Raw genomic sequence first — 25,567 nt, 5'->3', positions numbered from 1 at the left:
ATCCCATCAGCCCAGTGACAAGCTCTGTACATGCCTGACAGTGGGAGAGACAGACAACAGAAAAAGACACCAGAGCCCTACCCTCAGGAAGCTCCCAGTATAGAGAGACAGAGAAGAACCAGACTGAAGCTCTCTTCTTGGGGCACTCACAGTAGGGAGAAAGAGTGTATAGAGGAGGAGGAGATAGCATCCAGCTCACAAGATGAGGCTGAATATGTTGCGTCTGGAGAATTTTAAAGAGTGGTCCTCCTAGGTGAGGGGTTAGTTCCTGGAGGAGACAAGATTCGAACTGGGTGTTAAAGGATGGCAAGAATTGGAGAGAGAAGGAAGGGAAACATCTTGAGCAGAGGCTTAGAAAGTAGAGACTATAATAGCTCCCATTCATTTTAACATTTATTTTGTTTTGTTTCAATTAACAAGCATGTTTTCCCTCCCCGCCTCCTCCACTGGAAAAAGAAAAAAAATCCTTTAAAAAAAAAGCACAATCAAGTAAAACCACATTCCCACATTGACCATAATCAAAAATATGTATCTCCTTTTGTATCATGAGTCCATCCCCTCTCTTTCAGGGCTTCAGCATTAGTCTTCTGGAATCATGACAGGTCTCTGCTTTGATAAGAGTTCTTTGACTTAAGTTCTTAAGTCAAAGTTATTGTCACAATGATGTTGTTATTATTGTATCAATTTGTTCCTGTTTCTGCTCACTTCGATCTGCATCGGTTCATACAAACAAGACTCCCCAGGTTTCTCTGAAACTGATCCTTAGATCATTTACTACAGCACAATAGTTTTCCATTACATTTGTATACCACAATTTGTTCAGCTATTCCCCATTTAATGTGTACCTCATCGGTTTCCTTTTCTTTGCTACCACAAAAAGAGCAGCTATAAATATTTTTGTCCTTTTCCTCTTTCACTGATCTCTTCAGGAATCTGGGCCTACTAGTGGTATTACTGGGTCAAAGGATATGTATAGTAACTTTTTAGTTTTTTTATTTTATTTATCTAATTAACAAAAATCTACAGAATTTTCTCTTCCTGCTATCTCCCACTCACGGGGGAGGGGAGGGACACATAAACAAAACCTTTGTAACAAATATGCATAATCAACCTAAAACAAATTCTTTCAGCATTTAGAGTATTCACTACATTCATGTGCCATAAATTAATTCAACCATTCCCAAATTAACTGGCACCTCCTTAGTATCCAGTTCTTTGCCACCAAAAAAAAAAAACCAACAAAACTTGTTTTAAATATTTTTGTACATGTGGGTCCTTTTCCTCATCTTTTGATCTTTCTCTCATGGATATAGACCGACTAGTGGTTTCACTGGGGGAAAAGAATATGCAGAGGTTAGTGGCAGGCATACTGAATTTGGAGTTAGAGAGCTTGATTTTGAACCCCAACTCTTTACCTGTCTGACCTTGGGCAGGTCATGTTGCTTCTCTAAGACTCAGTTTCTCCATCTGTAAAATGAAGAGGTTGGCTTAGATTATCTCTGAAGTACCTTTCCCAGCTCTAAATTTGTGATCCTTGTGCTGTTGCAACAACTGTGGGGTTCAGGCTGAGCTCTCCCCCACACCCCCAGATTCTCAGGATACCCACCCCCAATGCCTGCAGTCCAGATGTACAACAAAACCCAATTTATAAAAATGTTGACAGTAGCCAATAAGAGAAAAGCCATTCTGTCTTAGAATAAAGGTCATGCCAAACTAAGATGGACCTTAAAGATCACCTAGTCCAACCTCCTCATTTTACAGATGAGGAAACTGAGTCCCAGAGAGGTTGCGATTTGCCCAAGATCATACAGGTATCAATGGAGAGAGAGTGCACGGCTGGAGCTTCCGACAAATACAGTCCTAGATCATCGCAGTTAAATGAATGCAAGTTTCCTGAAGACAGGACTCTCACTTTCTCATCTTTGAAATCCCAGTGCCCGGGGGCAGCTAGGTGGCACAGTGGATGGAGCAGTGGCCCTGGAGCCAGGAGGACCTGAGTTCAAACCTGGCCTCAGACACTTAACACTTACAAGCTGTGTGACCCTGGGCAAGTCACTTAACCCCAATTGCCTCACAAAAAACCCCAAAACAAACAGACCAAAAAAAAGAAAGAAATCCCAGTGCCCTTACAAGTGGGTATTTATCCTTTCATTTGAATAACACTGAATGTGAGTGACTCAATCCCAGGAAAACAAACTCAGTTTCTCAGCGCCCCACCCTTTGGAGGGGATAAACATCCCCTGGGCCCTTAAATGGTCTCGCCTACGGGAGGAAGGTTATCTCTTCCCCATCCACTCCCAGGAAGCCTTACAACTCCAGGGAACCATTCAAATAGCCTTCAACCAAATTTAGAGTGGAGTGTTGGGGACTAGACTCAGCTCCACCCTCCTGCCCCTATGCATGCACTTATCAAATTCCTACCATAAGTCAGTTAGAAGGCCAGGCTTGGAGTAGGGAAAACCTTCAGGTTGGATTCTGCCTCAGACATTCACTAGCTGTGTGACCCTGGGCAAATCCCTTAACTCCTCTGGGCCTCGATGTCCACATCTTTTAAGTGGGGGCTATAATAACACCTACCTCCCAGAGTTGTTATGAGGACCGAATGAGATGATATATGCAAAATGCTTTGAAAACTTTAAAACGCTATATTAATGTTAGCTATTTGCTAGGCACGAGGGAGATATAAAAGGAAAAATAGTTCTTCCCCTCAAGGTATTAGAGGAGTGGAATGACCAGGGTTTGTATCTCTTAGTGAAATTTGAGAGGGTTATTGAGCTCATTTCTCCCAAGGGGAAAGGGATTGGCTAGAGGAGAATGGGGATGGAATCCAATGTCACTGGAGCATTAAGGGACACAAACAGCAGGGTTTCAAGATACTGGGGACCTTCCACAAGGCAGATTGGGGAAAGAGTTATCAGGACATAGCCTTGGGCAAGTAGCTGCAGTGTGGTGGATAGAATACCATATTTGGAGTCAGAGGTCTTGAGTTCAAATCCCAATTCTGCTATTTAGGAGTCATGTGACCTTGGACAAATCACCCTCTTTAAGCTTCAGTTTCCTTATCTATGCTGTGAATTAATATTAATGTCGAGGCCAAGCAACAAGTCCCTTCTCCTCCATATAAAAGCACTTCAAAGACCTGACAAAATGCCTCCTGATGTACATTGAGGCTAAATGTGTATTCCCAGTGCCTTCTATGAATCTCCTTCATTCCTCATATCCTGCACATTCTCCAGTCTTCTCACCATTTTCATCATTCTCCTCTGGATCTACTCCAGCTCATATGTGTGCTTCCTGAAACGTGCTCCCCGGTACCAGATGTGGTCTGAGCAGGACAGAAAATGACAGAAGTAGCTTCTTGATAGTTCAGCACACTGTGTGCCTCTTACTGAAGTGGAAGATCTCATCACTCTCACACTAATAGTTCAAACCCTAAGTCCTTTTTTTACAAGAATAACAAGTTGTGGGGCAGCTAGGTGGCGCAGTGGCCAGAGCACCAGCCCTGGAGTCAGGAATACCTGAGTTCAAATCCAGCCTCAGATACTTGACACTTACTAGCTGTGTGACCCCGGGCAAGTCATAACCCCAATTGTCTCCAAAAAAAAATTTTTTTTAAAAGAATAACAAGTTGCCCAGCCACATCTCCCCCACCCTGTATTTGCTTGATTTTTTGAACCTGTGTAGAACTTTACATTTATCTCAATTAAATTGTATCATATTTAATTTATCCCACTGTTCTAGCTTGATGAGATCTTTCTGGATCTATACCCTGTCATCCATCAGTCATTTCTCTCTCCTACCTTTTTGTCACCTGCAGATTTCATAATTATTCCACCTATGCCTTCATCCAAGTCATTAATAAAAATGTTAAACTGTTATTATAATTGGGGGTCCAGTAAAGAGCATACTGGATCAACATCCAGGGCCTGAATTCTTAAACTTAATTCTTAGGTCCTGGCATCCTGAGACTCATGAAATCTACGCTGCCAGAAGTAGCCCCTAGAGCTCTAATCTGTTTTGTTCTCTCTGTCTCTGTCTCTCTGTATGTGCCTCTATTTCTCCCTTCTCCTCTTCCTCCTCCTCCTTCTTCTCTCTCTCTCTTACATACACACACACACACACACACACACACACACACACACACACCAAGAACAGGAACACAACCCTCTGATTCCTTTAGATTTGTCTCTGTTTATCTCTCCCTACCCCCTTTTCAGAATATACTGCCCCACAATGACTGCATCTTCAATTCAGTTCAATTCAATAAACATTTATTAAGCACCCACTGTATATAAAGTTTTACACTGAAAGCTGGGTGAGATCTAAGGTTTGAAAAAGATGTCTCCGCCCCATGAAGCTCTGAGTCTTAAGAAATGATAAGACGGAACTATATAATACACCATGTTATATGATAAGGACAGCAGAAAAGTACAAATCAAATGTTCCATGATATTTGTGGTCATTACTGCCATTGGGAATCAAGAAAGGCTTCCTGGAGGAGATAGTATTTGAGTTGCTCTTTATAGGGGAGTTAGAAATTCAACAGAAGGTGGGAGGAGGCAAAGGTAGAATCCCAGGCAAAGAGGGAGAAGGAGGACACTGCAGTGCCAGGAAGGCTTGAAGAAGGCTGACCAGTTTAGCCTGAGCAGAGAGCCAAGGTTCTTACCCCTCAGGCAGCCTAGTGAAGCCTATGGGCCCCTTCTCAAAATAATGTTTTAAGTGCATAAACTGAAATACATAAAATTACAAAAGAAACCAATTACATGGACATGTAATACAGTTATCAAAATATTTTCTAAAAGATCATGGACCCATATATGCACCAAATGGTATAGCATCTAAATTTTTGAAGAAGTTGAATGAGTTACAGGAGGAAATAGATAGTAAAACTATCCTAGTGGGGGACCTTAACCTTCCCCTCTCAGAACTGAATAAATCTAACCAAAAAAATAAATAAACAAGAAGTTAAGGAAATGAATAAAATTCTTGAAAAGTTAGATATGATAGATATCTGGAGAAAATTGAATGGAAATAGAAATGAATATACCTTCAGTATATTGGACCTACATGAAAATCGACTAAGTGCTAGGGCATAAAAACCTTACAACCAGATGCAGAAAAGCAGAAATAGTAAACACATCCTTTTCAGATCATAATGTAATAAAAATTACATTCAATAGTGGCTATGTGAAAGAAAGATTAAAAAGCAATTGGAAATTAAATAATCTGATCCTAAAAAGTTCATGGACCCCAGGTTAGGAACCCCTCCTGTCTAGTATGTTAAAAGGTGTGATGTGAGATACAGCTGAAAAGACCAGAGATCTTTTTTTACACATAGATTTGACTATTATATCTTTATGTAAGAAAGGTTATTCTGGAAGAGATTTGAAGGATGGATGAGAGAGGAGAGCCAGGCAAACTTTATAGGGGGCTACTACAATAGTCCAGGTAATGAGACCCTCAACCATCATGGTGGCAATAGGAATAGAGAGGAGAGAAACCAATACATAACATTGTGGAAGTAGAATTAGGAGGCACTGGCAGCTAATGGTCTACAAGAGGGGGAGAGAGAGGAAAAAGTCAAAGATAACCCAAAGGTTTTGAATTTGGGAGACTTTGGGAATGATGGCACCGCTGATGGAGGGGGCAAAGTCAGAAGAAAGAATAGGCTTACTGGGAAAGATAATGAGCTTGTTTTAGAGAGAATGGAGAAGTTTTGTGGGTTAACAAGCATAAATCTAAGGTTTCAGAGGCAGAGGAAGGCTCCCCCTTCTGCTTACCTGCAAAATACCATTCAATCCAGGTAGGTGCCCTAAATCCAGACTACAGCCTGAAGTAAGGCAGAGCTAAGCAAAGGGGATGGCTAAAGCCTTTGGAATCTCCTTTCTATCGTCCTTTCCCAAATTTGCCCATAAGCCATCTTCCATCCCTACTTAAACATCCCCTGACTCTGTGCCCTGACACTCAGCCTCTCTTCTGGGCAGGTACATCCAAGGAGCTTCCTCTCCCAAGGACATGGTCATCATCGTTGATGTGTGAGTGAGCAGTGAGGGGATGGCCCTTCCCAGGGTACCTCCAGCCTCTGGGGCAGTGCCAGAATTCATGGGCCCCTCTGGCATTAGAACCCTGTCAACCTCTGGACTAATGGTCCTCTGAGCTAATGGTCAATTCCATCTATGCCAGTTCAGGGATCCTCCCTAAGTCCTAAGATCCCCACATCCTGGTCGAAAATTCCCATCCCCAAATGCCCACCAGGGAGCTGATGCCCAACCCTAAAATGGGAGAGAGGGGGAGTGCCCTGAGTCCCATCTACCCTGTCCTGCCCCCCAGAAGTGGCAGTGTGAGTGGCCTGACACTGAGACTGATGAAGACCTCCGTTTGCGAGATGCTGGACACCCTATCCGATGATGACTACGTCAATGTGGCCTCGGTCAGTGCCCTGAGCCTGGGAATGGGTACCCACTATGGAGTAGAGAATCCTCCAAAGGCAGGCCCCCTTGGCAGGGTCAGAGTAGCCAAGTGTCAGGGCTGCCATAGAGAAGGGACCAGTCACAGCCCTTAAAACCAGGCAACCACTGGTTCCTTCATGATACCTACACATCACCCAGAACGCCTTTGACCAGGGGATTCCCAGAGCCTCAGGGACTCGTTCCTACCCTGAGAATGCAGGTAGTGAAGATGTCCTTTGGGTTTTTTGTTTTGGGGGTTGGTTTGTTTGGGATTTGTGGGGGGTGTCCTCTCTGGTACCAGTTATAGCAGCCAGGGAGGGAGAGAAGAGACTTGGGATAAGCGAATACACATGCTTGGGAAGGGCAAGGTTTTAGGGGCAGATAAAGGAAAGGAGGGACACATTTAGACTTCTCTCACCAACCTCCCTTCCTACTAACCCCACTCCCACTCAGATGTTCTCATGGGTAAACAACCCAACTCTCCTCTTGACCCTCTCTTGCTAACCCTTCCCAACCTCTTCTCATTAATCCTGAACATTCCCACAGGCCTCTCCTAACTCTGCCCCTTCCATAGGGCTCTCCCTCCCCAGTGCCCTCCAAATAACCCCATTTCCCTCTTACTGCTCCCCCAGTTCAATGAGAAGGCCCAGCCTGTGTCCTGCTTCAACCACCTGGTTCAGGCCAATGTTCGGAACAAAAAGGTTTTCAAGGAAGCTGTGCAGAACATGGTGGCAAAAGGGACCACAGGTTACAAGGCTGGCTTTGAATATGCCTTTGACCAGCTCCAGAATGTGAGTCCTGATTAACTCAAGGGGAAGAGAAGATTCTGACATCTCCATCCTAGCCTCCGTGTCTCACTGGGGCACATCCACACCTGCTGTGCTGACTGCCTGGGGATGAGAGTTGAGGGATGGGGACGGGGAGGGAAGAGGGGGAGAGAGCTGGGCCTGCAGAGTCTAAGAAGGCAGTAAGGAAGATGTCATTGACATCCCTTCCCCAGAGCCCTTTTCTCTGTCTGTGAGGGGGCCATTCCTAAAGCTCACGCCCCTGCTACTGTGAGAGAAGAGTGTGGAACATTGCTTCTAGGGCCAGGCTGCTGACACCAGGGAAATCAAAATGGATGGGCCTGTTATAAGGATGAGCATCAGTGGTTGTAGCTAAGAGTGGAGGGAGGACATGGATGAACATTACCATGCCCACAGCCCCTCTCTCATCAGCACCACCTGGCAGAAACCAGCTCTCTCCTCCCAGTGAAGAGCTGGTTAGGCACTTCCCTCAGGGATCTGGGAGGTGAGGAGTTCAGGCCATGGTACCAGTTCCCTCTCCATCCTCCGAGGAGTTAATTTAGGATGGGAAGATTGACAGGGATAGGGAAATGCTGGAGTCTGAGAACTAGAGTTGTAGACCAAGCAATGGAGGAAAATCTCATTGCCAATCCTGGCAAAGTTAAGAGGAAGAAAAACAGGCAAGGGGCACTTCAAGAAATTAGGTGGTGGATCATTGGAGGAGGACGCTTGTGAGTGATTTCAGTGAAAGCAGTCTCCTTTGGATGGGAGAATCAAGGTGGCAATAACCTATAGTTCAAAGGTGGTAAAAGAACTGATGCTCTCTGCACCTCTCTCCCAGTGTAGCCTGTTGGGACAGGTTAGCCTTTGGGTGTCTCCATCTCCGAAGTCATTCTTCTAGGGAAAAGGGAAGATTCTCGTACTGAAGAATCCATTGCCAGAGCATCCCGTGGGTTATATCTAAGATAGGAAGCAAAGAGGACTGAAGGGGAGGCAAGGGCAGCTCTGAGGGAGCCTCCCCCAACTGACCTCCTCTCCTTCCCCCTGGCTGACCCAGTCCAACATCACCCGAGCTAACTGCAACAAAATGATCATGATGTTCACCGATGGAGGGGAGGACCGAGTGCAGGATGTGTTTGAGAAGTACAACTGGCCCAACAGGACGGTGAGGCACACAGAAGGCCCCTCCCTCTCAGGGAGGCTGGGGACCACACCCACTCACTCTCTTAAGGGTGAGGAATGGGGGTTTAGGGGGCATAGCAGAGAAGTCCAAATAACAACATTTCCAAAGTCAATTCCATTCAGCTAACATTTACCCAGTGCCCATGGAATTCAGAGCACTTGAATGACCTGCCTCCAAGCTCCTCTGACTCTAGTCCCAGAACTGGCTTCCTCTTTGTCCTACAGCTTTGGGTAGGTGTAGGAATATGTATACATACATATATACTCATATACATACATATACATATGTCTATGTATGTAGAGGGTGAAAGCATTCCCACCAGCCTTCCCTGCACCACATGGGAGTAGTTTCAACCCTGACCAAGCTATGAGTGAGTCAGACTCCTCTCAGCCTCACCCCTTTCTCCCCAGGTTCGGGTATTCACCTTTTCTGTAGGACAACACAACTATGATGTCACTCCCCTGCAATGGATGGCCTGTGCCAATAAAGGTATGCTCCATGTCCTGCCCTGATCTGACCCACAATACAGAAGTTGGGAAAAACACTGGATTTGGAGTCAGCACTTGAACTCTGCTCCTTACTCTATGACTCTGGGCAAGTCTTTGTCCATTCATAAAGTGAGAGGGTTGCACTATATTATTTTAGGGCTTTTCAGATGTTCTAATGAGCCCACAACTGTCCCTTGTCTCTGTCCCCCCCCCCCTCCAAAAGTGAGAGGGAAGAGAGGATCCATATAAGTGTGGGGAGGCATTCTGTATCTCTATCTGTCCATGTGTCCATTTGCCTATCTGTATGACCCACCTGTGTCATCTGTAGCTAGAGCTTAGAGGTGTTCCCGCCTTGGGCTATCAGGAGTAGGAGCAGGGAGGGGTCTATCCTTGGGGCGTGCCCAGCTTCCACTCAAACTACCCCTTGCTCCTACTCAATAGATAGTACCTTTAGCACATATCTTTTGCCCCCACCCAGCTACCCTCCTGCCCTTCGAATGACCCTCGACAAAAATCAGGAAAAATACTCTTCCTCACCCCAACCCAAAGTGTACTTCCCTTCTCCCCCACAGGTTACTATTTTGAGATCCCCTCCATTGGGGCTATCCGAATCAACACACAGGTAAGCTCATAGGGACTGCAGACTCAAGGCCTCAACCTCATCCCTAAGACATACACACACACACACACACACACACACACACACACACACACCCTCTCTCTGTAGCAGAACCAAACAACTCCAAGAGAAGTGAAGACCTGGAAAGAGACCTATCCCAGAACCCAGTCCTAAAGACCAAAGGCCAGCAGCCCTCCCAACAGGATCTGGGTGCCCAGGTTCCCTCCTTTCCTAGAACCCAGTTCTTAAGAGGACCCCTACTTCAGAGTCCTTGGGCTCTCTGAAGTTGGTCCTAGGTCAATCATCTCTCCTCAGGAATTAGGTCTCTATCAGGCTCAGGTGATTTAACTCAACCATTTCCATGGAGTGGGAGTGCCCTCTGCTGGCCAATATGAGAAAGTGCCTAGCCAGACTTGGCCAGCCTTTTCCATTGGATTGGGTCGTTCCACCCAAGGAGCAAGCACCTGGCTCCATAGCTGGGGACCCCTGGCCGTTCAGAGGGAAACAGAGGGACAAGAGCCTGGATAATCAGTCACAGCTCCTCTGTGGGGTGAGGAAGGTCCTGTCATCAGGGCAGAGAGCCCAAGCACGTGTAGCGGAAAGAGAACTGGCTTTTGAGTTGATCTGAATACCAATTCTGCTGCTTTGTGCTTCATGACCTCGGGCAAGCCACTTGACCCTCTGAGCCTGAGTTTCTTCATGTGTAGAATGAAGGTGTGGACTAGATGACCTCTAGAGTCCTCCCCAGGACTAAATCCCATGATTCCTTCCACCTTCATGTTGCCCCTCCCTCACAGGAGTACCTGGATGTTCTGGGCAGACCAATGGTCCTCGCAGGCAATGAGGCCAAGCAGGTGCAATGGACCAACGTGTATGAGGATGCCCTGGTAAGCTTTCCTCACACCATAGCTATCACCCCTTAGGACCGGGCCAGCCCCTCAGAGACATGGCCCTTGATGGCAAGCAGAGACCCTGAGGGTTGTCAGGGAGGAGTGATGGGGCTCAGCAATTGCTCCAGCAATCTTCCCCTGCCCTGAACAGAGAGGGAGGAGGACAGTAGGCAGAGCAAGACCTGCTCCCCACTAGGGAGTGGGCATTGAGGATGCTGGATCACAAGATGCCATATTATCCTGTCCCATTTCACAGGGCCTGGGGCTAGTAGTGACTGGAACCCTCCCTGTATTCAACCTGACCCAGGATGGCAGTGGGGAGAGGAAGGCAAGTGTGTGGATACATGTGTGTGTGTGTGTGTGTGTGTGAGCTTGTGTAAGTGTGTGAGGGGAAGGAGTTTATATGCACTATGTGTTTGGAGGGAGTGCATGCCTAGGTGTGGGGAGGGGGGGGCTGTGGGTAGAGGGGATATGTCTGTCTAACTGAGACGGGGAGTGTCTGTACCTGGAGAGTGAAGAGGTCCAGGACTGTTGGAGGGGGCCCGTGAGTCCACATCTAAGTGGAGAGTGTATTCTGATCTGTGCCTGTGTGTACGATTGTCTGGGACTTGGGATGGGGAAGAGAGGTAAGTTACAATGATTACCGGTGCAGGTGTGGGTGTATTCCACAAAGCCAGATATGAGGCCCAAGTGTCCTCATTCCCAAGCATCAAGGAGTAGACAGAGGTGGAGCGAATGCCCACAGCTTGAGCTCCCTATCCAGCTCCCTAATCTTACCCACGGCCTCTCATCCTGGCAAATCTGTGCCCACAGAACCAGCTAATCCTGGGTGTGATGGGCATCGATGTGGCTCTGAATGATATCAAGAAGCTGACGCCGAATTACACAGTGAGTGGGTCGGACCTCCAGTTGGGCTGGAGGCCATGCTCTCTACTTCCTTCTAACTTGAGCCAGGGGACAAAATGTGACTCTCCAATTTCCATTTCCAGCTTGGTGCAAATGGTTACGTTTTCTCCATTGACCTCAATGGCTATGTCCTCCTCCACCCCAACCTGAAGCCTCAGGTGAGAAAGAACCTTTTACCCCCTTTCCAGCCCTACATTAAGGAAAGTGTGACACCTAGATCCTGGCAAAGAAAGGGCTCTTTGGCTATCCAGGGGTGGAGGCATGCTTAGGGGCAATTGGAGAGTCACTATATTCTTACTGGGTGGTGACTTTCTCCCTCAGATCACCAATTTCCGGGAGCCGGTGACCTTAGATTTCCTAGATGCTGAACTAGAAGATGAAAACAAGGAGGAGGTGAGAGAAGGACCATCAGTCTGCCCCAGAGCACCTACCAGTTCCCACTGGTCCTCATCCCCCACCTCCCAGTCTCTTCTTTTCTTAATACTCCTCTCACTTCCCTTTTCCCCTTTCCTCTGTCCCCACCTTCCCTTCTCCCCAATTCATATCCCCCAAAGCTCTAGCTGTCCCTTTCTTCTTTATCCTCAATCTCTTCTCCAATAATCACCTGTTCAGTGGCATCCCAATTCTCTGCCCCTTCACCTCCAAGCAAATAAAGCTTCCCATTCCCCATCTGCCTAGTCTACCTATGTAGCATTTCACTCTTCTCCTGTCCCTTCATTTCTCTGGCCCTCTTCCCACTCCTCCCAATCCTCTGTCCCACCCAATCCCCTGCACAACGAACAATCTGCCTGCCCCCCAGTCTACTCTCTTCAGCAAACCTTGCTCCTTAGCAACCCAATCACCCATACCCCTTGCTTTGTTCTCACACTCTATTCTTTACCACCCCCTTAGATCCGAAAGAGCATGATTGATGGGAAAAGGGGGCACAAACAAATCAAGACTCTCATCAAATCCCTGGATGAGGTGAAATTTGGCAGGGGGAGAGAAGGGATAATTGGGGGGGGAGGAAATGGAATATGGGGGGAAGAGGCTTCCATTGCCTACCTGCCAGCCTGGGCCCTTGACCTCATGCTCTTCCCTTACAGAGGTACATTGATGAAGTAATTCGAAACTATACCTGGGTCCCAATCAAAAGTACCAACTACAGGTGAGGGGAGCCCCAAAGGTGAGATTCAGGGGACAGATGGGGAAGGGGTAGGTGTGAAGAGATACGCTTTAGCCCTAGAGCCCAGGATCCTAGGAGAGGAGCTGGGTTTCTCCTCCAGCCTCGTCAGTCTCCTTTGGTTGGTGGCCCTTCCATCTGGTCTTGACAAATCCCATCTCCCCTTACCGTCCCACTGTCCACAGCTTTCACTCAGATCCTATTCCCCCTGAGGACCTGTCTCACCAAAGGCCATTAAGTCTCACACACACACACACACACACAAAGGCACAGAGCCTAGAGTGATCCTGAGAAAAGCCTCCAGCCTCTCCCGTACATCCAGTCCTTGAGATCAGTGGGAATGGGCCAAACTGGCCTACCATGAGCTGTGCTGGGTGACAAGTCCCACTGACTTTGCTTTTACACCCTAAATATTAGGCTATATTCTCATATCCCATACCTCAAACCACCCTCCTCACACCCTTCATACTAGGCTGTCGACCAGATTTTGGACTATTTCCATATCCCCATTTCAGGCCACATTATCCCATTCTTAATGTCTGCTGTGTGATCACACCTCAGATATCAAACTGTATTATCTTGGGTGTGTGACACACCCCATATAGAAAACTACATCATCACATCCCAAGGATGGACTGGCTGTGTGTCACACCCATGATATCAGGCTGCATCATCCCACCCCACATACCAAGCTGCATCTTTCCATCTAAATACCAAGTCATAACATCCCAAATCACTCCACCCAATACCACTCATCCACCATGTTATCAATGAGAGGCAATGAGAGGGAAGGAGCACTGAACTTAGGGATTGTGGGCAAATCACTTAACTTCTCTTTATAAAATTAGGATGGGGCAGCTAGATGGCACAGTGGATAGAGCATCAGCCCTGGAGTCAGGAGTACCTGAGTTCAAATCCGGCCTCAGACACTTAACACTTACTAGCTGTGTGACCCTAGGCAAGTCACTTAACCCCAATTGCCTCACTAAAAAAATTAAATTAAATTAAGACAATTAATTCTTGGATTGCCTACCACGTTGTGGCAAAAGAAAGCGATGTGCAAGCCTTAAAGTATTTGTTATTGTCCCATCCCAGCAATCGATAACCTAACACACGGGCTGTATCTATCCCTATCCCCCGCCTCCCATATCAATTCCACTCAGCCAACCCGGCGCGGGCGATCTGTCCGCACTACCAAGTCCTGAGCAGCAGCCCCCCCGGCCACACCCACCGCACTTGGAGTATCACACTGCGTTGTGGGTCACACGGCTCTCACACCCCAAATGGCAGGTTTCTGTGTAAGCTCAGAAACTGTCGGGCTATATTCTGTCTCCCACCCCCACCATCGCACCTGCGATCAAGTATTCGTTCTGCTTCTCCCGCGAATTTGACGCTACACAGATGGAGAAAGCGCCAGGCGATGGCTTGAAGCGTCTTCTCAAAGTCGGAGCAGGCTAGGAGGGGACGGGAAGGGGGACCAGGAGCCCCAGGGGGCCAACCACGACTCATTACAGAAGGTCGTTGAGAGAGTTCCAAAACGAGGCCACTGATGGGAAAGGAGAGCCCCAGAATCCGGGGCTGAGTTAGGAGTGGGGATGAGCCTGGGCCAGTTCCCAGGTATCTCTAGGGATGCCGCTGACCTATTCCCCAGGCGGGCCACTCTCCTGATGTCTGTCCTAGCCTCCGCAAGAAGGACCAGATCCCCAGAGCTATTTTAGAGTAGGGTGAGAAGCTATAGACGAAGTTAGACATCCTGGTCAAGCCCAGAACGCTCCCCCTCACACACACACACACACACACACCGCGAAAGGCAGTGCTCAAATAGGGGCCAACGGGATAGCATGGGATCTCTTAGGACTTCTTCCTATGAGTGACTCTCCCCCCCTTTTCTCTGTCTCCCCCAGCCTTGGGCTGGTCTTGCCCCCTTATAGCACGTTCTACCTACAAGCCAACCTCAGTGACCAGATCCTGCAGGTCAAGTGTAAGTAGCCCTTCCACCTGTGCCTGCTGCCCCTCCCACTCCTTGCCCCCACTGCCCCTGGCCCCTCAGCCCCAGCCTGATCTGAGCAGAAGGCACCATAGACTCACACTGCTCAGCCCAAAGAGAAACCAGGGGCATCCCAGCCCGCAGCAGGCCAAAAGAGAGTTTGAAGAGTGGAGTGGGGATTCCAGGGAGGGGAGGGAGGGGAGCCCAGGGGAGGGAGGCTCGCTGCCTGCCCTTCTCTCCAGGGCACCTGGCAGGGCCGGGGGCTGGGAGCAGCCAGCTCATTGGAAAGTCGGCCCAAAGTTGCATGATTCTTCTCTTCTCTGATTTTGGTTTCAGCTCATTCTTTGTTTGGTTTCTGGTTTGGTTCTGATCATTCCCTGTACTTCCGTGTTGGCCTGACACACACCCCTGACACACACGCCCTCTATGCACTCTGTTTTCGGAACTTTCTCTGTCTCTTAACTTTTCACCCAGAGACCCAGGGGGGAGGGAAGCTCGTTTCTATTTGCCCCCTTTTCTAGGGTCATTCAGTTGGATGGAGGACTGAGCCTGGAGTCAGTAAAACCTGAGTTCAAATCCAGTCTCAGACACTTACTAACTGTGGGACCATGGACAAGTCATTTAACCTCTATTTGCCTCAGTTTCCTCATCTGTAAAATGGGGGTAATAATAGCACCTACCCACTCACTAACTGTGTGACCTCGGGCAAGTCACTTAACCCTCATTGCCCCACCAAAAAAAAAAACAAAAAAAAAACAACAAAAAAAAATAGCACCTACCTCCTAGGATTGTTGTAAGGATCAAATCAAATAAGATCATATTTGTGAAGCACTTGGCACAGTGTCCAGGAAGGACGTCTTAAGTACTATGTAAATGTTAGCCATTATAGCTATTGTTTCTCCTGATCCCTTCTGGGTCTTTTCCATCCCTTCTTTCTTCCTCTTTCTTCTTTTTTCTTCCTTTCCTCTCTTCGGCAGTCCTCCCCTTTTCCCTCATTTTTACGTCCACCATCAATTTTCTGTTCCTTCCCTTCCTCTTGCTCATCTTCTTTCTCTGCTCCCCATTTTATCCTGTCTTCTCCCATGCTCTTCCCCTTTCTCTCATGTCCTTCCTCTCTCTCCCTTTCTTCACTATCACTCCTTTGCTGCCCCCTCTCCCTTCCTCTTTTAATCTCCCTTTCTCTCCCTCACTGTCTTACTATTTCTCCCTCTCTTGGTTTTCTCCCACTTCCCCTCACTCCCCCGCCCCTGTCTTTCATTGTCTTTCCCCCTCTCACTACCCCTTCTCTTCCTCATTGTCTCTTGCTTTCTCCTCCCAACTTCACTTTCTCCCCCTTCCCTCTTCCCCATCTACCTCTCTCCTATTCCTCCCATGTTTTCTCCTTCCACTAATGCCTCCTCCTAGACGTTTTCCCTCCTCTTACCTTCTCCTCTCCCTTTTCTTGACGCTGTCCCTCTTTCTCCCTCATTTTCCCTGCCTGACTCCCCTTCTTTACCATCTCCTCCTTTTCTCTCCCTCTCATTCTACCTCTCCCCAGTTTTCTTTCCTTCTGTCCCCCCTTTTCCCTGTCTCTTCCTCTCTCTAGTATTCATTCCATTTATTCTTCCCACACCCAAATTTGTCCTCTTCCTTATCCTTCCTTTCCTCCTGTCCCTCACTTTCATTCTCTCCCTATCTCTCAAACCCATGCTCTCTGGCCCATCCAACCCTCTCTCTCCCTCTTCTCTCCCTTTCCCCACTCCCCTAACTCACTTTCTCTCCATCTCTTTCCTCCCCCTCCCCTGTGCCTGTTGTTGGCTTCCTAGGCATGTTCCACCCCACGGATCCAATGCCTGCCTCCCTTCTTCTCACGTGGGGGTGACAAGCTTTCCCTCCTGAGCCTGTGCTGCGCCCCTGCCCACTGCCTCGTGTGCTGCTGCCCCTGGGGTGACTGGGAGGGGGTGGCTGGGGCTCTGGGCCTCTGGTACACCCACCCCCAACCCCCATTGGTGGGGCCTGCCTCCTGGGGGAGCTTGGGGACTTTCCTCCTTTGAGTTTTTTCTCTCTTTCTCTCTCATGTCGTTTTTTGCGAGGTTTCCTTTGAGTATGATTATGATACACAATATTTTCATTCAAATGGCCATTGAATAAAATATTGTTTGTGCCCCTTCCCCTTTCCACCCAACCCCCTTTTTTGTTTTGTTTTTTCTTTTGTTTGTGTTTGTGTTTGTTTTTGTTTTCCTTGCTTTCTCTCTATGGTGGATTCTCACAGTGTCAATCAGCAAACTGAAGGGCAAGTATATTCAGAACGAGCACACTCAACCCTTCACCCCCTTCCCAACCTTCCTTTCCCCTAACCACCCCAGCCTTCCCCTTACTGCCCCACACCCCTGCTTGCCCCATCACCAAGCCCTGCCCGAGGCCAAACTAACCTCTCTCCAGTCCTTCCACCTCCAGTCCTGTCCCTTCCTCCCTCTGACCCCTCCCAGCTCTAGCCAGCTTGGGCAGGACCCTTTCTGAAAGGAGCCTTGTTTCAGAGCCCATATCCCCTGGCCCTCTCAACAGGGTCCTTCTCCTGAGTTGATAGCCCACACACCTCCTTCTTCTCTACTCTTTCTGTGTTAGGCCCCCATTCCCACTATCCCACTCCCTATCCCATCTCCTGAATCCTTCTCCTTGTTTCCCTGCCTCTTCTTTCTCCCTCCAAGCCAACTCAACATATAGGGAACAGGGCTAGGCTGGGCTGGGCTGATCTGGGCTGATCCAAGCTGATATCACCATTCTCCAAGCTTCCATGTGGTTGGGGGCCAGGGAGACAAGTGTGTTGGACTCAGAAGTCCCATGGATGGGAACAGTCCAGCCCAGACGGGCTGAGGAGAGGGACATCACTACTTCCAGAAGAGAGTGATGAGGGTAGGGATCTTTCTCCTTTCCTTTTTAATGATCCCAGGCATTGGATACATCTTTCCATGTTTTATGAGAGTGATATAGGGATGGGGGTGAGAGAAATACAAAGGGAGCACCGGCCCTGGATTCAGGAGGACCTGAGTTCAAATCTGGCCTCAGACACTTGACACTTATTAGCTGTGTGACTCTGGGCAAGTCACTTAACCCTCACTGCCCTGCAAAAAAAAAGAAAGGAAGGAAAGAAGGAAGGAAGGAAGGAAGGAAGGAAGGAAGGAAGGAAGGAAGGAAGGAAGGAAGGAAGGAAGGAAGGAAGGAAAGGAAGGAAGGAAGGAAGGAAGGAAGGAAGGAAGGAAGGAAGGAAGGAAGGAAGGAAGGAAGGAAGGAAGGAAGGAAGGAAGGAAGGAAGGAAGGAAGGAAGGAAGGAAGAAATACAAAGGGAGAGAGGCAGAGAGAAAGAGAAGGGATTGGAAAGAAAACATCTCTTTCCTCCAACCCTATACACCATAAGAATACTGTTAAGAAACAGGGACAGCTGGAGGAATGGAGGGAGTGGAGGAATCAAGTCCCAGTACCAAGCCTATCTGTATTTTCTTCCCCTGCTAGCACCCAGATCCTAGCCTCTGTATGAAAATCAAAATGCTTGATCTCTTGTTGGAGAAAGAAAGGGAGTCCTAGCTGGGACCCCTTCATTTCCAAGATGCACAAACCAAGCCCCAGTTCACCTCTCTGCTGACACTGCCCATGGTGCTGAAGATACATCTAGTATTCCCCCTCCTGCTTTTTGGTCACCAGAACTTACTTGATCTCTTCATGTGCCCAAATATGTGTTCAATTACATGGTGGGGAACAGAGAGAAGGAAAAGTCACAAACACCACCCTTAGGGGAGTGTCTAGGCTGGCTGGGAAGACCGAACTCACCCACAGGAACATATGCAGCATAGAACAGAGTACAGTGTGAGAGAAAGTGGGTTCACCTGTGACTACCAAAGGAAGCCCACTCCTGGTATCCCTTCCCTGCTGCTGAAAACCCTGTACCCAGGACTCAAACAGCAAAGGAGGTAAATGTCCAGAGCTAGAATTTAAAGGAGACCAAAATGACCTATCCTGGAGAGTTAGGGGTCAGGCTGACCCGGAGCTAAGGGCCTATATAGGATGACTTGTGGAGGGCTTTTCAGAGTTCTCTTAGGTGGACAAAGAAGGGTCTCTGGGAACTACAGACTAGATTTGGGGGGCTGAGTGGGAATGCCCTGTTCTCTCCAGCTTGAGTTGTCTCTCTCCTCTTTCCCTCACCCAGTGACCTTGCCAATGCAATGCCAATGGAATAATGATTGTCTCCTAGTTCTTCCTTCCTCCCTCTCCTCCTCCTTCCTCCTACCTCCCACTCTCTCCCCATCCTTCTTCCTTCTCCTCTCATTGGCTTGTATCCAGACCCCACCTTATAGTCCTATCAGAAAGCAACAGTCCAACCAGTGACAGCTCAGCCCTCCCAAAGCCCCGACCCTTTCTGTTTTGCAGTGCATTGTGGGAAGATGTGGGTAGCATGGGCAGTGGATGGGGATGGGCCATGAGGAAGACCTCTCCACAGAAAAAGTAAACCTTTGACTCTCAGAAGAGGAGAAGATAGGAGAGGGGAAGGAAGGGGAATCATTACCTGGGAATAAAGTAAGGGACTGACTTCACTTGTTGGACGAATGAGTGGGAAATCCCAATGGACTGAGCAGAAGACTGTTCCCCTGGATTCCAGGGATGATGTCAACATACTCAGACTTGTGTGGGCAGGTAGAATGGATCCCTTCTCACACCCCAGGAGGGAGTACAGCCACTCCCAAGGAAAGGTGAATGGGGAAGGCACATGGAGAGGTGGACAGGCTACTAGAGTTAGAATCAACAGGACTGGATTTAGATTCCAGTCCTGGCACTTACTATGTGTCCTTGCGTGAGTCACCTCCCCTCAGGGAAGACCCCATCTGTCTACCTAAGTCATGTGCTTTTTGGATCTTTGCCCCATCCCCAACATGCCTCCCTAGACCTCCTAACTTCTAGATAACACCTGACTGGTCAAACAGCACTCTCCTACCCCACCCCCCAGACCATTCCCATCCCATCCCCTAGTGGGAGTCACAAGCACCCAATATGTTTCCTTCCTTTCTACTTCTCAGATGCTTCTAGATGAAGAATGCAGATGTTGGAGTACAACTGCTTACATTTTGAACAGTCTTCTCAATTTCAAATCTTTCCCCTCAACCTTTCCCAACCTAATCCATCCCACCCTACCCCATCCCCACCAAACTAAGGGAAACCAAGGTCCAAGGCAGTTGGAATTAGGGCTCCAATATCTGTGCTCCAAATCTGACTGACCATATCTAGACTGAAACTATACCTTCCCCTTACCCATCATGTTCCCTTCCAGGTTCTATAGACAGGGATAAACAGGTTCCTTCTCCATTACTGCCCTGGCCTAGAGAGACATTTCTAGGTCCCAAGTATACCCCTAGAATTCCACAATGCACTGCAGTCCCACCATGCCACAGACACGTCTCTGGTTGGACTGTCTGTCTCCATGAAAGATCCCCTCGGTTTGGCCATGTTGATGCCTGAAAATAGAACAAAAAAATGTGAAGGAAAAAAACCAAGAACAGCCAAAGGTAAAAATCTGCGGATCTCCAAATCGATCAGTTTCCGCAAAGTTCCTTCCGAGCTGAACAATGCATGTGGTTCTTTTCCTTTATGGATGCGATGAGAGAGACTGGCACATTCGCCCAGACCATGCATATATATAGCTGTGTGTGTATATATATGTGTGTGTATGTGTGTGTGTGTGTATCCGTGTATATGTGATATACAGTGGTATGGAGACATATACAGCCAAGCCAATGGACTCCATTGCACACGTGAGGACAAACCAGTCCACCCAGACCTGGGCAACATATTGGCTATAACTTCCCTTCTCTTGTGATGCTGCAGTTTCCAAAGGGACCGCCCCCACCCCTTCCTCTTCTCCCACTACCCCACAATGAAAGTGTCAGTGTGGGGACTCTCCTTTTTTTTGCTGGTATTTCTCCCTTCCCTCCTGCTACTCCCCTCTACCTCCCTTATCCATCCTTCCCCTTCCTTTCTGAGCCTGAGCCTGAGCCTGAGCCCCTGCTCTGAGCCCCCAGGCCTCCCACCTTCCCCCAGCCCCCCGCCGGATAACCCTCCCTTTCTGTTGCAGATTTTGAGTTCCTGCTCCCAAACAGCTTTGAATCTGAAGGACATGTTTTCATTGCTCCCAGGTAGCTTTGCGTGTGAGCTTGCCGAGGTGTCCGTCCATCCTTCTCTCCTTCCTTCTGTCTGTTTGTCCTTTTCTCCCTCCCTCCTTCCATCCCCACAGCAATCTCGAGAAGCCCCTATCTCCTTCCATGCCCCATATGTCATCCTGCCTCTCCTCTGCCCGCACTGCCACCTCTGATCTCTCTGTGTCTGTGTTGTGTGCTGGTGTGTCCCTGTCCCCTATCAGGTTCTCCCTGGGGAATCCCATGGAGATACTGCCTTCCTGAAGCCTCCCTTTCATGCCCATACCCATACATGAGCCCCATATGTGTGGCTGCCGATGGAGGCAGGTGTACATACTAGGGCCATGTATCCGGACGGTGTCCGGCCCCACCAAGCAGCAGCCCAAGGTGCCCCCAGGCCCCTAAGGCCAACAGCTGAGAACTGAGCTGCCCCAGCTGTCCCCTTCCTCCACTATATTGACACCCCAGGGCTCCATTCAGCTCTGACCCCAGATCTCCCCAGGTGCATCCTCCATGTAGCCTCCCAAATTCTATACCTCATGGCTCTCCTGGGTTCATCCCCAAGTGACTTTCCCAATTCTCTATTCCCAAGGAATGCCCCTCCAGTCTCTACTTCAGCTCTATCCCCAGAATCCCTCCCAGCCTCAGGTGGCCCCTCCCCACCCCCACCAACTCCACCTCTTACTCCCACCTTGGAAATTCTCCCAGCTGTAACCCCAAGATGCCCTCGGCTCTACTCCCAGGGTTTCCTCCAACCTCAGCCCTTACTCCAGTCCAGCTTTCACAGGACTCTGGGTGCCCTTTTGACCCTGGGGTCAAAGTCATTTCAACCTACACTTGGGCTTCCCTGGTACTTCCAGTGTCAGACCAAGACACAAGGTTTCCCTACCCCCATAGCCCTCCTGTGGGCATCTGCTGCTCTGTGGTCTGAGATTCCTCTTCCTACCCCTCCCCACCTTGTCTTCCCTGTGTCAGTGTCTTTGTTGGTGGAGGGGGGCAAAGTGACCAATGAATTCCCAAGAGATGGGATGAACACCACCCTTAGTGGTGCCCCCTCTGCCCTGCTTGCACCTGGGGCTGGGGACCACACCTAGTGGGCATTCTTATTCTCGCTGAGCCATGGGACCAAAAGGGGCAGCATCCTGCCCTCTCTCCAAGAGCACCTACCCCTATGCCATCCCCAGCTCAGTTTAGGCAACACCCCGTGTATACTGGGCCAAAGGGAGGGTGGCTTAGGGGACTGGGGCCACTGGGTCTTTGCAGCATCTGCTCTGGGTAAGTAGAGCCAACTGGCCCCACCCCCAATCTGGTGGGAAGGGACAATGCAGGAGACTGGGACGAGGATCAGGACCATGATATGAACACACACATCCATTCCAGCCCTAGATAAAAGGGTCCCTTAGACTGAAAGCCCTTTTGTGGACCTGCCCAGGTGAAAGGTAATGCTGAGGGCTTTCATGAGGACATGACCTAGCCCAAGACCTGCAACGTGCAGAGTTTCTGGGTCAGGGTGGGGGAAGTCATCTCCATACACACATACAGGAGCAATGGAGTCTCTCCTGTTCCAGGCAAGGGCACAAGGAAACTCCAATAGGATATCATGGATGTTACCTGGGTCAGAGTGTGTCAGTGCCTCCAAAAGCTGGCCGGGTAGAAGAGAGGTGGGATAGCAGGGGATGGGGAGAGGCTGGAGGGGGCTGCAGGTTGGGGGTGGAAGAGAGGTGGGGGCATGAAAAACCTGGGTGTCTCCCTTGGTTTGTGGGCTATGGCTGCTAACATCTTTCCTGGTTCCTGTGGGAAATGTGACTCAGGGGCTATCCCCCTATTCCCTTCTCCCATGACTCTACCCAATGCCTTCCTGGACAGGACCCCACCTGCCCTGACACGCTAGGACCTACAGAGTCTCTGCAGTGCTCTTAGACGTAACCCTCACTTCTCTAACACATGCAGAAAAGAATGAAGGGCAGTTTCCAGTACACCCACCCATCTGATGGTGACCGAGTCTAAGACTAGGGGAAATAGAACAAGATCTCTCTATCCTGCATCTTGGAAACTGAGATACCTTGGGCAATTAGGGCAGGTGGTAGGCTAGCAATAGTTTCCTAGATGGAGACTACCTCTCTTGAGCGACCTCCACACAAGGTAGTGGCTAAATGCCAAAGCACTCAGCCTACTCATATCTCCAGCCTCATCCAGATACTCTTAAGGCCAGGCCAGAAACACCAAATGCAAGGAAGCTGAGTCCAAAGAGACAGTGGCACTAGTAGTTTCAACTCCTGTTAGCTTTGGCCAGAGAGAAATTCACCAGTCCTAGTCATAGTCAATTAATAAATCAACAAGCATTTATTAATTACCTACCATATGTCAAGTACCGTGCTAGGAAATGGTCATACGAATACAAAGAATGAATCCCTCCTTCAAAGTCAGAGCCCTTCACCTGTTTATAGGCTGAACACTAATTCTGGCCCCACACTTAGCCCTAACTCCAGGCCCAAACTGAACTCTAATCCACTGAGCTCAAGCCCCAGTCACAGGCTGATATCTGACTGACCACTAACCCTAGTCAAAGGTAGATCCCTCATCTTGGCCACACCTTGAGCATTAAAGTCAACCCCAAACTGAATTTTAACCCTGACCAGTATCAACCTTATCCCAGCCATGAATTTGCCCTATCCTCAGCCATAGATCTTGAGCCCTAAGCCTGACCGTGTCTACACACTGAACCCTATTCCTGGCCAGTCCAAGTCAACAATCGTTAAACATCAGAAGAAAAGAAATTAGAGGAAGAAGCAAAGGCAAAGAGGAAACATAATGATCACTTTTGGCAGATTATCTGATGGTTTACTTAGTTCTCAACTAAAAAACTAATTGAAATAATGAACAATTTCAGCAAAGTTTTGGAAAACAAACCTACACAAATCAACTTTCCTATATATTAGCAACAAAATCCAACAAGAAGAAATAGAAAGATATTCCATTTAAAATAACTACAGACAGCAAAAAATATTTAGTCTACCTACCAGGACACACACACACACACACACACACACACACACGCAAACTATATGAACACAAGTACTCTTTAGATAAAGGATCCAAATAGTTGAAAAAAGAGTAATTGTTTATGGGTTGGCTGAGCTAATATAATAAAGATGGCAATCTACCTAAATTAATTTACTTATTCAGTGCCATGCCAACCAAACTACCAAAAGATTACTTTGTGGAGCTAGAAAAATAATAACAAAATTCATCTGAAAGAATAAAAGATCAAGAATCTCAAGAGAAAATGAAAAATGTGAGACTGCAGGGAGCCTAGAAGTAGAAGATCTCAAACTATACTATCAAGCCATAATCATCTAAACAATTTGGTCCTGGGTAACAAACATTAAACATCTATTAGGTACCATATATTGTGCCAGGCATAAAAGATACAAAGATAAAAATGCAACAATGTCTGTCCTCAAGGAGCTTACATTCTACTAGAAAGATACAGCAAGTACACATATAAGTATATACAAAATAATTTCAAGAATAGAGAATTAGCAATCTACTGTGAGATCAGTAAAAGGCTCATGAAGGTGGTAGCATTTGAATATGCCTCAAAAAAAAACCCACAGGGGCAGCTAGGTGGCGCAGTGGATAGAGCACTGGCCCTGGAGTCAAGAGTACCTGAGTTCAAATCCGGACTCAGACACTTAACACTTACAAGCTGTGTGACCCTGGGCAAGTCACTTAACCCCAAATGCCTCACTTTAAAAAAAAAAACACAAATTATGACTGAGGTGAAAGAGTTCAAAGGGGTAGGGAGGGGGGAGGGACTATCTACACAAAGGAATGGAAGGAAAAGGTGCAATGTGTTTGAAGAAGAGCAAACCAACTAGTTTGACTGGAACAGAGACTGTATGAAGAAGAGTTATGAAATGAGTGGAAAGGTAAGTTGGGATCACACTGTAGAGAGCTTCAAATTCCAGGCTGAGGAGTTTATATTTCATCCTAGAGGCTGCAATAGGGAGCCTACTAAAGATTTTTGAGGAAGGGAGTGACTGTGGTGAGATCTATGCCTTAGGAATATCAAGTTGCTAGCCATGTGGCAGATTGATTGGAGAGAGGAGAGGTTGGAAGTAGAAAGATCAGTTAGGAAGCAACTGCAGTAGTCCAGGAATGAAGGAATGAGGGACTGACCTAGTGGAGAGGCTTTCTGGGTAGGGAGGAGATGGGTGTAAAGAGATTGACAAAAATTGACAAGATTTAGTAACTAATTGGATATAGAGGGTGAATGAATATGCAAAGTGGAGGATGACTCAGATTTTAAATCTGGGTGGGGGCAGCTAGGTGGTGCAATGATTCAGGAGGACCTGAGTTCAAATCCAGCCTCAGACACTTGACACTTGCTATCTGTGTGACCCTGGGCAAGTCACTTAACCCTCAGTGCCCCACGAAATAAATTATATATATATATATATATATGTGCCTAGAAGTACCCTCTTCAGAAATGGGAGGGGGAAGGAATGAGTTCCATTTGGAATGTTTGGAGTTTTAGATGTCTAAGGGCCATCCCAGTAGGGATATGTGCAGTAAGCAGTTGATGATTGTGGGATAGGGCTCAAGAGGAAGATAAGAACTAGATATATGAATGGATTTAGGATTCCTCTGTATGTGGATAATTTAACCAATAGGCACAGATGACATTGTCAAAAAAGAGTATAAGGAAGACAAGAGAATCTAAGGTAGAGCCTTGAAAGACATCTATACTTAGTCAGCAGAAAGGTGATGATCCAGCAAGAGACTTTAAGAATTGTCAGACAAGTAGGAAAATCAAGAGCAAAAGGTGTCACAGAAGCCAAGAATGAAGTGAGTAGAGTAGAATGAGGACCAAGAAAAGGTCATTGGGTTTAATGTTGAAATCATTAGTAACTTTAAAGAGAGTAGTGGCAAATGAG

At 47.9% G+C, this 25,567-nt stretch overlaps 1 protein-coding gene across 2 annotated transcripts in view; it reads left to right on the top strand.

Moving 5' to 3' along the window:
* The window catches only part of CACNA2D2 (calcium voltage-gated channel auxiliary subunit alpha2delta 2), a 452,102-nt gene that overhangs the window by 413,860 nt on the left and 12,675 nt on the right, over positions 1-25,567 (top strand). Inside the window, exons 9-24 of one of the 2 annotated variants that reach the window (XM_043967800.1) lie at positions 5,985-6,035; positions 6,331-6,430; positions 7,082-7,240; positions 8,292-8,399; positions 8,828-8,906; positions 9,478-9,527; positions 10,322-10,411; positions 10,671-10,742; positions 11,228-11,302; positions 11,404-11,478; positions 11,642-11,713; positions 12,212-12,283; positions 12,406-12,467; positions 14,387-14,463; positions 16,721-16,741; positions 20,567-20,627. In XM_043967800.1, the coding sequence (XP_043823735.1) occupies positions 5,985-6,035; positions 6,331-6,430; positions 7,082-7,240; positions 8,292-8,399; positions 8,828-8,906; positions 9,478-9,527; positions 10,322-10,411; positions 10,671-10,742; positions 11,228-11,302; positions 11,404-11,478; positions 11,642-11,713; positions 12,212-12,283; positions 12,406-12,467; positions 14,387-14,463; positions 16,721-16,741; positions 20,567-20,627 (1,224 nt within the window). The remainder of the gene's footprint in view (positions 1-5,984; positions 6,036-6,330; positions 6,431-7,081; positions 7,241-8,291; positions 8,400-8,827; positions 8,907-9,477; positions 9,528-10,321; positions 10,412-10,670; positions 10,743-11,227; positions 11,303-11,403; positions 11,479-11,641; positions 11,714-12,211; positions 12,284-12,405; positions 12,468-14,386; positions 14,464-16,720; positions 16,742-20,566; positions 20,628-25,567) is intronic. The other variant, XM_043967809.1, reaches the window with a different exon arrangement.

This window comes from Dromiciops gliroides, chromosome 1 (genome assembly GCF_019393635.1).
Source record: "Dromiciops gliroides isolate mDroGli1 chromosome 1, mDroGli1.pri, whole genome shotgun sequence".
Lineage (NCBI taxonomy): Eukaryota > Metazoa > Chordata > Mammalia > Microbiotheria > Microbiotheriidae > Dromiciops > Dromiciops gliroides.
Note: the sequence above shows the minus strand (reverse complement) of the source record. Positions and strands in the feature narration are given on the sequence as shown.